The sequence below is a fragment of the Musa acuminata genome, chromosome BXJ2-7 (genome assembly GCF_036884655.1).
Source record: "Musa acuminata AAA Group cultivar baxijiao chromosome BXJ2-7, Cavendish_Baxijiao_AAA, whole genome shotgun sequence".
Taxonomy (NCBI): Eukaryota; Viridiplantae; Streptophyta; class Magnoliopsida; order Zingiberales; family Musaceae; genus Musa; species Musa acuminata.
The window spans coordinates 16,036,582-16,049,168 of NC_088344.1; the positions used below are offsets into that span (position 1 = coordinate 16,036,582).

Below are 12,587 nucleotides of genomic sequence, written 5' to 3' on the forward strand. Positions count from 1 at the left end.
TTTGATCATGTAATTTTAGTATATGATTAAAAAAAATTTCTCAAAACTTATATAAATACAAGCCAAATTTGAAGGAATTTTAACTATACATCTAAAACCCTTAAACTCTCTATAATATTTCATTTCAATTAAAGTATCAGAAGAAGACAATGATTTTGTAATATTAGATTTTTTTTTTGTTGGTCTCTTTTGTGTTTGATAAAGAAAGATAATTATAACATGTGTTGTTTGATGTCAGTATCATGATTTAAATCTCTTTTGTTGGAAAGTCAAAAGTTTGATACGCCAATCACAATTTTTCCTTCGAAAAATTGATTATTTTTTTATCTTTTTTGATATCTTCGAGATCTAAATTTTTCTTTTTTTTATCGGTTCTAATGTTATTGAGATCACATAGATTTATAATAACTTGACTATTATATTAAACTATAAAAGATAAAAACAAAATGATTGTGAATATTAGTGATCAACCCAAGAACAAAGAAAAAACCTTCGATTATTTTGTCTAGATACTGATGGACTTCTCAAACCGTTGACGTTGGCTTTTTCAAAGGCTGTTAAACACAAACTAAAACTTAATCCAATATCTAAATCACCAAAGCCATTTCTAGTCCTTTTGATGAGAAGGCTTCACAACTAGTGGAAATTGACACCACTCTTCAAGACAACCACAACTTTTCTTGGGTGGTGAAATATGTCATGGAACAAATGGAAGTGTTCAGATCCGGCTTCAATCTAATTAATTTCCTGTTACGTATGACAGGAATTTTCTTTCACCCAAAAACAAGCAGAACATTTGGAGAGAGTATGTTAAAGCTTAATTGGTGTTGATAAAAAATCATATCCAGATCTTTAAATGAAAAATTCATGACTTCATATTTTCTATCTGCCTATCTTGTCAAAATAGGACCTCAAGATCTCTTGGAAGTCCTGAGTCAGATGACCTGAAGTACTATAATATATTGCATGTTTATTTGACTTGATGGCCACATTATTCTAGAACTGGTAATCCATCTAACACAAATTCAAATCATCGAGAGAGATCCAAAAAGACCATATGACAAGATCAAAATGTTGTGATAGTATTTTTTTCTCGAGTTTGATGCCAACAAGAGATCCTATTGTCGACTTCTATAGAAACTTTCATAACATCAAATGACGTACAACATAGGGATATGAGATATATCACTTGTGCAACAAAGCACTCATCAATTCGGATGTCAACACAGACACCCTCTTATTCGTTGTTATTACTGGGTAATTGGCTTATTATTCTTTTATCTACGAGTAGATTCTTTGTACGTCCGCCGTCACCTCCTTCTCCTCCCACGTGATAATTAAGGGCAGAAGACAACCCTGTAATTAGTCCCGCCGGGGCAGGTGAAGGTGCTGGTTGCGTCGTCCTTGGGGTAGCTGTAAGCATCGGGGCAGTTGTTCTTGAAGAACATGGAGTAGTTTGTCGGTCCGCAGCTGCCGGAGGTGCAGCAGTACTCATCAGTTTTGAACACGGTGCAAGGGTTGTTGCAGCCGCCCGGCGCCCTCAGCTCCGCGGGGCACTGCCCGTTGATGTCGGCGGAGCACCGTACGCCCCGGCAGTCCCCCGAGGTGGGGCTGAAGTCCATGGGCACGTTGAAGCCGTCGACGAGGGAGATGTCGATGAAGTCCATGTTCTGGAACTGGTTGAGGGCGAACTCGGCCAGCGTATTGGGCGGCGTGCCGTAGGCTTGGCACTCCAGGAGGCCGCCGCAGTCGCCTGTCTGGCAGCTACCGCTGCCGCTTCCATCGAAGGAGCAGTCGGTGCGGGCCCAGACGCGGCCGCCTGTGGTGCCGGGATTGACGTTGATGGTCCAGGTCTGGCTCGGGTCGAGCTGGCGGCCACCCCCGGGGACGGCGGCGGCCCAGACAGTGAAGGAGCATTGGTTGACGATGTCGAAGGTGGCTGCATGGGAGACGACGAAGAGCAGGGGGAGGAGGAGGAAGGAGAGGCCGCCGAGCGATGCCATTGCTGCACCAGAGAAGGCCATTGCTGCACCGGTAGGAGGAGGGAGTATATATAGAGTGCAAGGAGAGGTAGACGAAGCTTCGAGCAGTTGGCATGGAAGTGACTACTTGACAAAGATGAAGCTTACGGTTGTATGCTGATGACATCATATGTGGAAGTCTATCTCTTGTCCGTGCCATGCATGGTGGAAGGAAGTTTCGCTTAGATGCCACGACAGGAGCTAAGAACCAAATGACACAATGGACTGTGGACGTAAAAGCGTTGGCACGATACGGCCAAGGAAATAGAATAGAAAAGAGGTGCAATGGACAAAGACGAGTTGATGTGGGGTATATACTGGCGGCCAAGTCTCTTTGGCATCATTGAAGCTATCTCCACCGGTTAGGCATTTGTTTCCAAGCTGCACAGTGTTTCCACCGGTTAGGCCAAAAGTTTGTTTCCAAGCTTCACATTGACTACAGGTTCGACCTGTGTGGATGATGGGGTCGGATCACATGAGAAATAGTTGGCCAAAAGTTTGACCCTAAATTCAATACAATTCTCCTCTAGAAAATTAGTTTGATAGACGGTAAAGTTAGCTTGAGATTAACCACGATGATGGATGTATACATGAGTATTAGGATCGAGTAATACTTTATTATTATTGTGAAAAGTAGAGCCTTCGTACGATTTTGTTATTATTATTATTGTGTTAATTAATTAATTTTATTTTATTTTTTCAAAAATAATAAATTTTACTACTTATATAAAATGTTTTATGTTTGTTGCCTTCGTACGTAATTTATCAATTTACATTATAGAATATTTATATTATGATCATCAATATTAAGTATCGTTTAGCATAGAAGTTGATTGCGAGTAATCTACGAATTGGTCATTAATGGTTTATCATTTCTATGTAAACTGAGTTACATAATTGAGCCAAATAATGAAGTAGATTAAATCATGTTACACATTGAAATTGGAAAGTCAGGTTAAAAGTTCTAATTAATCTAACAATTGGCCACCCAAATTGGAACCTTTTGTTGTCCTTTTTCGATTGTTAAAAGAGCATCTCTGTCTCTTTATTTATTATATTAATGTTTGTTTTCCTAAGAATAAATGGATTTTAACAATCAAACTTCTTTGAAGTTTATATGAAATTTACTGAATAATGTTTCAATCCTCGGGCTTTGAATCTCTAGTCAAAATAATTGGGTCTCCAAAGGCACCTTCATCCAGTTCTGTGTTCACTGCGTCAAAATCCTAATGATAGGTTGTAATTAATTAGCGTTTCAAACTTCTTTTAGGGTATTTTTTGTGAAGGGACAGGAAAGATAGTAATGAGATGTAAAATAGGATAGCAAAAGTGGTACTATGGTGCAAGGCAGCATATACAGATCTCGAGGTATCAATGATGTAAAGGGAGTCTTTGTACTTTAAGGATCAAGTTTTGATTCTTGATTTATTCGAAAATTAATTTCATAGCTAAGCACTTTTCTTCTTTGCTTGGTGAAACGCTGCGAGTGAGGAGTTGCCTTCAGTGGTTGGCAATCCAGATGAGGCTATTGTGGATGTTCCGCTCCACTGTTCACAAGCAACTTTCTTATAACAAGGGTGCGGTGGAGGTAAGCGTGATGACGGTAGCCTCGGCTGTCAGGAACAAAGAATCCCAAAGGGTGCAAGGCACGTGCATCTACCTCAGTTGCTAGCGTTGTCTCGGTTCCAATCGAACATAGGGGAGTGTTTGATTCTTGCCCTCCTTTATCTTCATTAGATTAGATCGTGTGTTTGCTAATGTTAGTTGGCTTAATCTGTCTAATCTTTCTTCTGTTAAACATCTTAGTTGGTGTTGTTTTGATCCTGCTCCTTTTAGGTTCTCGATTGTTTCGAGTCAACAGAATAAAAGGCATCCTTTTCGTTTCCATAACTTATGCATTGAAAACTATGGGTTTCATGAGGTCTTAAGTGCCAATTGAACTTCCCTTAGCCGCCTTGCCCATTTTGATAGCAGTTTGGGAATTTGGACCAGCAGGCTATTGAGGTCGAGAGTCTTCTAATATCTAACTTTAAATTTAAAGACTCCCAATCTGATCTTACTGATGTCGAAGCCATTTATCTTTCATGTCATTCATAAAAGATTGAATTTTATTCTCAAACAAATTAATGCCATTGGATCGATCGATCGTAACATACGGTACTATCATAATCTTGTTTTTTTTAGGAGTAGGCAAAATCTCATCAACTCTATTTCGGTTAGTTCTAAAGTTATCGGCCAACATCCATAAATCAGGTCTCATTTTGTTGATTTTTATAGGCATTTGTGAACCAGCTTGCCACTACTATTACCCCATCTAGTGCTTGCTCTGCCATGCCCAGTATTGATACAACTTCCCATACATCCTTGATTCGGCCTTTTGAGCATGGAGATTTGGGATTCTATTTGATCTATGGGCAATGGTAAGAGTCCTCGATCATATGGTTTCACGATTGAAAATTTTACTTTGGGTGACGTTTAATTAATTTAATAATTTATTTGTTTTGTGTGAGGATTGAGTCTTGTAGATTTCATTCCAGCTTGAATTCGTCTACCATTTTAGACTTTCTACCTATTTCCTTATCTAATTTAAATTATCATATCTTTTTCGAGTTGCTTACAAAGCATGAAATCTCTACTGCATAATATAATTTTCAAATAATAGTCAGCATTTCTCAAGGGTCGTAGTATTTAGAATGATATTCTTATTACTCAAAAAAAATTGCACACACCTTATTTAGGTCTAAGGAGGCCTCTATCATTATTAAGGTCGGCATTGAGAAGGCTTACGATTGGCTTTCCTTGGAATACAATCATAAAGAAATTTATTTTTTTTAATTAATTTATTAATTTGATGTCCATTGAATCTCATATTTTGATGATGAAATCAATTGATGAGTTTACAATCTAATCCATATTTTGAGAAAAGTAATGCAGGACTAATCATGATCATAAAACAACAAAACAATTGAAGAAAATAAATCAGACAGTAGGGCTACAATGATGCTCCTTAAATCTGCAGACCTGTTATCTGAGGAGGAGAAGGGAAGAGGAGAATAGGAGAAAAACATTCATATATTTCATTCCAACTTAAATTCGTCTACCATTTTAGACTTTCGACCTATTTCCTTATGTAATTTAAATTATCGTATCTTTTTACGAATCACATGAAATCTCTACTGCATAATATAAGTTCCAAAGAATAATCAGCATTCCTCAAGGATCGTAATATTTAGGATGATATTCTTATTGCTCGAGAAGTTGCATACTACTTATTTAGACCTAAGGAGGCCTATGTCATTATTAAGGTTGGCCTTGAGAAGCTTACGATTGGCTTTCTTTAGACTACAATTAAACTGCTCTTGAGAAATTTATTTTTCTAATTAATTTATTAATTTTGTGTTTGTTGAATCTCGAATTTTAATGATGAAATCAATTGATGAGTTTATGATCTAATCCATGTTTTGAGAAAAGTGATGCAGGACTAACCACGATCATGAAAAGGCAAAACAATTGGAGTAAGAAGAATCAAACATTGGGCCGAAGTCAGAAAACGGGCATCGGATCGGAAGAATCAGATGTTGCACTAAGATCAGATGTTGGGGAGTCAACATGTCGATGGATCTGGCGATACACCAAAGGTTCGGACGATGTGTCGGAAGTTCATCGAGTGTTCGGATAAACAAAAGATGTGTCGGACAATTGAGAATTCATGATTTGTAATTATTTAAGTCTTAATTATTATAGTTAGGTCTTAAGTTGAGTTAGTTTTGGGAGTAATCTCACTAACTCAATTAGGAGCTGTTGGGAAATCTACGAGCGACATCATATGCGTAGTGGAAGAACATAAAATAAAAACCCCAAATTTCTCAATACGTGTTCATCATCGTACGTAGATTGGTATGCAAAACTCACGAAATAGAAAACCACGTGTGAGATAGTTATGTTACCTAGGGAGATAGTATATCCCTAAATCCCTACGAATCTGTAGGAGTGGATGAATGAGGTTAAGAGTCCTCTTCTCTAGCAGTGATCCACATAACAGGGCTGCAACGATGCTCCTCAAATCTCTAGGCCTGCTATTTGAGGAGGAGATAGAGAGAGGAGAATAAGAGGTGGCAACTTAGAAGCCCTAGCTTGTAGGCCTTTAGTTCCCTCCTATTTATAGAGGCCCTTAGTTAACCCTAATGAATCATGCCTTATTGGGTATTGGATCTCCATCCAATTACCCAAGCCTCTTAAATTAGTGGGTCTCTACCCAATAATCTTTTATTAGCTCTTATTGGATCTCATCCATGAGATCTAATAATTCAGGGGTTTATTGGATATCCAATAAGATAGGGGCTATAGTGGATATCTCATATCTGAATATCTACTCGTCGTAACACCTACCATATGTGTGTGACCCTCTAGGCCCAATATCGAGCTGGTCGTGAGTCATACCTATTAGAATTTTTTTTGGCTTAGTGAATTATTATCTTAACAATAATTCACTTGACTCATCGACTATGGATGTACTAGGCCACTACGCCGTAATTCCCAGATTATACAAGGGAATCCAATCCTTTGGACCCATATATCCTTAGTTACCGTGTACCTATAGTCTCTCATCCATCTAATATCTTAGAGACCATATATCGAGAATGGTACTGTTGCTAGTCATAGGTGCCCAATAAGCCAATTACATGAGTGATGGCACGTGTGACTTGACACATAGTCATTTTGCTTATTATATTTTAGTATTTTATCACTTTATATTGACTATTTTATATATATATATATATATATATATATATATATATATATATATATATATATATATATATATATATATATATATTGTGATGTCCTTGGATCTGTACAATGGGAATTAGATCATGACGAAATCATGATAATGAGATCGATTCGTATTTAAACATATATCCTAAATAATCCCGGTCATAGGTTACTCAAGTGGGACATCGAGATAACCGGACAGACTAGTGTATTGTATACCTGTCCATATGATGGATGCAGCTGATCTCATAGCTGCTCGTGTGGGGACACTAGAGATACAATGCAGGTGCTCATTGGAGAATGAGTTCACTGATTGATCCACTTACGAAATGTTGGATGGTTGATGATGCCTTATTGTCATACAGCGATTCTATGGTCCCAATTATGTATCTAGTCCTTAGACTTGAGACACCAATGATGTCCTATATGAGTGCTCCATTCTTTAATACCGGACTTATAGATTTGGATGTCCTAGATCTAGCATATCCGGTCTTCGGGAGCGGTAGTAAATCTTACGAGGGCTTTTGAGTGTCAATAAAGGATCATCCACTCTCGTTGTCATGAGAGGAATGTCTCATGTGTTCTTGCTCAGACAAATCCCTGGCCAGGGTCATTCCGATTGAGAGAAAAAGAGTTTTTTGGGAGAATCTAATTATAGTAAGACTCGAGTAGAAACTGTATGGGTTTGACAACACCATGCCTGATATACAGTCTTTAGGATATTAGATAGTTGAGGGACTATAAGTACATGGTAACTGAGGACAAACATGTCCAATGGATTGGATGCCCTATATCGTTTGGGGACTGCGGCGTAGTGGCCTAGTACATTCGTAGTCGATGAGTCGAGTGAATTATTATGAAGATAATAATTTACTAAACCAGAAGGAGTTCTGACAAGTATGACTCACGACCAACTCGATATTGGGCCTAGAGGGTCACACGCATATGGTAGGCATTACGATGAGTAGAGGTTCAGATATGAGATATCTACCGGAACCCCTATCTTATTGGATATCCAATAAGCCCCTGAATTATTGGATCTCATGGACGAAATCTAATAAGAACCCATGAGAGATTATTGGATAGAGATCCACTAATCTAAGAGGCTTGGGTAGTTGGATAAAGATCCAATACTCAATAGGGGAGGATCCATTAGGGTTAAGTTGACAGGGGACCTCTATAAATATGAGGGATTCAGTGGTTCATGGGCTAGAGCCTTTGCTTGCCTCTCCTATTGTCCTCTCCCTCTCTACCTCAGAGTAGTCCTGGAGTTTTGAGGAGCATCGTTGCAGCCCTACTGTATGGATCACCACTACAAAGGAGGGCGATTGACCTCCTTCACCCTCTCCTAGAGATATCTGTAGGGATTCAGGGATATACGATCTCCCTATGTAACACAATATATTATATACGCAGTTTTAAGTTTCGTGGATTTTTGTGCACCAATCTTCGTACGATGACGAACATATCTTTGGTAATTGGGGATTTTGTTTTCTGTTCTTCCGCTGTGCATGTGATGTCGCCCCCAAGATTTTCCAATAGTTGTTAAGCCTATATGGTTTCTCCTCGAGTCTCACTCTTATCGGATTCTCCTTGAGAACTCTTTCTCTCTAAATCTGAATGACCTTGGCCAAGGATTGTTTTAGCAAGAACACATAGGATATTCCTCTCATGACACCGAGAGCGGATGATTCTCTATCGATACTCAATAGCCCTCGTAAGGTTAGTTGCCACTCCCAATAACCGGTTGTACTAGATCTGAAACTTCAAAACCTATAAGTCTGATATCAAAGAGTGAAGTACTCATACAAGATATCCTTGGTGTATCAAGTTTAAGAACCAGATACACTACTATGACTACGAAATCACTGTTTGACAATAAGATATCATCAACTATCCAGTATTCCGTGAGCGGATCAATTAGTGAACTCATTCTCCAATGAGCACCTATACTGTATCCTTAGTGTCCCCACATGAGCAGCTATGAGACTAGATGTCTCCATCATATGGACGGGTATATAGCACACCAGTCTGTCCAGTTATCTTATTATCTCTCTCGAGTAACCTAAGATCAAGATTATTTATGGTTTGTGTTTAAAGGCGAATCAGTCTCATTATCATGATCTCATCACGAATTGATTCCCATTGCACAAATCCATAGATATCACAATATATATACATATATATATAACATGCAATATAAAGTGATAAAATATCAAAATATAATAAGTAAAAAGACTGCATGTCAATTCATACGTGTCATCACTCACGTGATTAACTTGTATGACACCTATGACTAGCAAGGGTCATTTGAGCTTGATTTAGGACTGAATTGGGCATGTTATTGGGCCCATTCAGTGGCATGTAGCAAGGTTTGGTAGTGGTACCGCTACAGACTCTCAAACATTGTCTGTGCAATAGTACCACCTAGATCGGTGGTGGTATCGCCAAAACTTAGTCTCCGAGGTTATTAAGTATTGGTACCGTCAGACTGGGCAGTGGTACTGCCCAATGTCAGTGTTAGGCTGGGCGGTGGTACTACCTAATATTAGATTGACAGGGAGTGGTACCGTCAGTTTGTCACCAACTTAACTGGAATTGCCTAAGTCGTGTTGCACTCTGTTAGGACCCTTTTTCTAAGCTTTTGAATAATGTTTATTGAGTTTGTTTAGTCTAGTTGTTTATTAAGTCGGTTTAGTTCAGTTAGAGTCAAGTAGAAATTTATTTAATATTTATTTATTATTAGAGTTCAAGTCCTGATGGACTTTGGGTTAAACTCTATGAATAGTGATGTAACTGCTTCTTTTCAGTAATCTATGAAAAATAATATTCTGTCTTTTGAAAAACCCTAGGAGGCCGATCCCGATCCCCTCGAAGCGATCAAGGAGGCCGATCCCCTCGAAGCGATCATTATCATCCTCATTTCTCTCATTTGATGATAAGACTTTAGGGTCTTATCATTTGGTATCAGAGCGACAATAAGACTTTAGGGTTTTATCATTTGATATCAGAGCCTACAATAAGACTTTAGGGTCTTATCATTTGGTATCAGAGCAGTGATCATTGGCGCAGCCCGTCGCAGTCTTGCTTCCCTTCTTCCCCACCACCATTACAAGGCAACTCTGCAACTCTTTTTTCACCGTTGTCGCTGTTTCCCCGGTCAACGACCTTCGACCACCGCTCGACCTCCTCGCTGCCTCATCTCGTTCAAAAAAAAAAAAAAGAAAGAAAAAAAAAAAAAAAAGAGAAGAAACACGAGAGGAAGAAGAAGCCGCAGCCACCCCTGCGTCCCCTGCTTCCGGCCAGCCCACCCGCCGCTGCTGCTCTCCGGCCAGCGCCCACCATCGCCCCGCTTCCCGGCCGGCGACCACCGCCGCCGCTGTTCCCCGGCCAGGAGACGACGCTGCCAGCGTCCATCCCAGCCCTACTGCCGCCGCCCGCCTCCCCTTGCGTCGCAGCGCAGCCGCTCGACCTCTCCTCCTCGGCGATCGTTGGTGACGCTATTCCCAGCCAAGCCACCACTGCTGCCTCTCCACCGCCGCCCGCCACCCCTTGGGTCGTAGTCGCAGCGGTCGATTGTCGCCCTCCTCGCGGCGACCGAAACAGGGCAACTCACGGATTGCCCTTGTTCCCTGCCGCGTCACCACCACTTTTCCCAGCCGCATCGCCGTCGCTCGATAACCTGGCCAGCGACCTCTTCTCCTCGCGTCCCCATCTCGCTCGAACGAGAAGGACCGCCGGCACCGCAGCCGTAGCCGCCGGTTGCCGCAGCCCCTCCTTGCAGCGGTTGCAGAAACAGAGCTTCCTCTGTTGCCGCAGCCCCTCGTCGATCGCAGCCACGCCTCGAGCGCCATCGCCTTCCAGCCGACCCACCACCACTGCCAGCCACCGTGCGGCGACCGCTGCTCGACTCCCAACCGCCGCTCCCCCTGGCTCGGGCAAGAACGACCGCCGCCACTCCCCCTTGCTCTGCCCCCTTGGTGACCGAAATAGGGCAATCCTCTTGCTGCTGCGAACGGCTGCCACCACCGTCGCCGCTGCTGCCCAGCCAGCGACGACGCCGCTCGCCGCCCAGCCTGCCACCATCGATTCCTATTTTCCCCTGCAGCCTCAACCTCGGCAACACCACCGCAGCCGCCCTCCAACAGCACACACAGCAAGCTCTTGTGCGGCCGCTTCAACCTCGGCAACGCACGCACCGACTCGTCTTCTCAACCTCGGCCGCTTAACGATATTATTGTGTCCTCAACCGCACGCGATTTCTTGACGTCACCAACGCCTCCGTAGTGCAGTAGAGATAGAGCAACGCTGCCTTCCGTCCGCACCGTCGCAACCACCGCAGCGACAGGCTCTTAGCGACGCTGCCCCCCGCTACAGCCACATCAACGCAGTCGCCTTCCAACCCCGATGCTCTCACCCCACACAGCGATAGAAACAGGGCAGCTACTCTTCCTCCAACGCAGTGACCGCAGCACTACCCTTGGCGTCCACCTCCTCGGCAACTTCGCATCGACAGTATTGATGCCCTTGTCCGACACCAAAAACAGGAGTTGAGATTACATATTTGCAGTCTTACGCAATGGCTATTGATAACTCGGTGAAAGCACAAATGGAAGTATTGGAAATCAGAATTGAGAACCGACTGCAAGAAACACTTAATGATTTCAAAAAGGATTTACTGGGGAGCCTTAGTAAATTTCAACAAGGTGGGAGCTCAAGTTCTACATTGCACAGATCTAGAAATACTAGAAAAGGATCCCAAGATTGTGACACAAATTACTCACACATGAAGATGGAAAGATAGAGATCCGACCAATTGGATCTCTAAGGCAGAAAATTTTTTCGTTTTCATAGAACCCCAGAAGAATCCAAGGTAGAAGTGGCCTCAATCCAGCTCGAGGGAGATGCACTCCAGTGGTACGATTGGTATGAAACTTTCCACGGAGTTCCTTCGTGGGAGCAGTTCAAAAGAGGGTTTCTTGTTCGCTTTGGCCCATCTGAATATGAGAATGTTGATTGCCAACTCGTCAAAATTCGTCAGACTTCTACAGTGTTAGAATATCATAGTAGGTTTGAAAGATTATCAAATCAAGCTAGAGATTGGTCGGACCGACAACTTCTGGATATATTTATTGAAGGGCTTATTCCAGAGATCCGATGTGAAGTTAAGGCTCATCAACCCCGCATTATGATAGTTGTGATCTCATTTGCAAATCTACATGAGAAAAAAATTAGCAAGGAAAGATCAGCAAAGGGTTTGTACTATGATAAAAAATGGAGTATGGAGCACCGATGTAAACAAGGGCAACTTCTGATGATTGAACCAATTAGAGAGGAGCCGAAAGCTAAGAATGTGGACTCCGATCATGAAGGTATAAATTCTAATGAAGACGTTGAACCTACCATACATACAATGCATACATTAGCCGACTACTCTAACCCACAAACTATGGAAGTTGCCGGAACTCTAGAGCATTAGCCTATTATAGTTTTGCTTGATACTGGTAGCACTAACAATTTTATGGACAGTGAGACTGTTGACCGATTGGCCCACCACATTGAAGACTATGAGAGATTCGAAGTAAAGATCATTGATGGATGGATTTTCACTTGTGATAGCAGAGGTTCAAAGATAAAATTGATTATACAGGGCCAAAAGTTTCATGCAACGATTACTACACTGAAAGACCGACTTGTTGCTTACACTATCAAAAAGTGGAGACCATACTTACTTGATCAACAGGTTGTGATGCGTTGCAGATAGTCTATGGCTAAAGTGCTGAAAGAGAAGCT

General features: G+C 41.6%; 1 protein-coding gene across 1 annotated transcript; it reads right to left on the bottom strand.

The window, feature by feature from the left end:
• Positions 1 to 1,058: 1,058 nt before the first annotated feature.
• Positions 1,059 to 2,039, bottom strand: LOC135617314 (protein P21-like). Its single transcript, XM_065117389.1, has one exon. It carries the CDS (start codon positions 2,022 to 2,024, stop codon positions 1,338 to 1,340), a length of 687 nt encoding a protein of 228 aa, XP_064973461.1. The 5' UTR covers positions 2,025 to 2,039; the 3' UTR covers positions 1,059 to 1,337.
• Between the last annotated feature and the right edge of the window lie 10,548 nt (positions 2,040 to 12,587).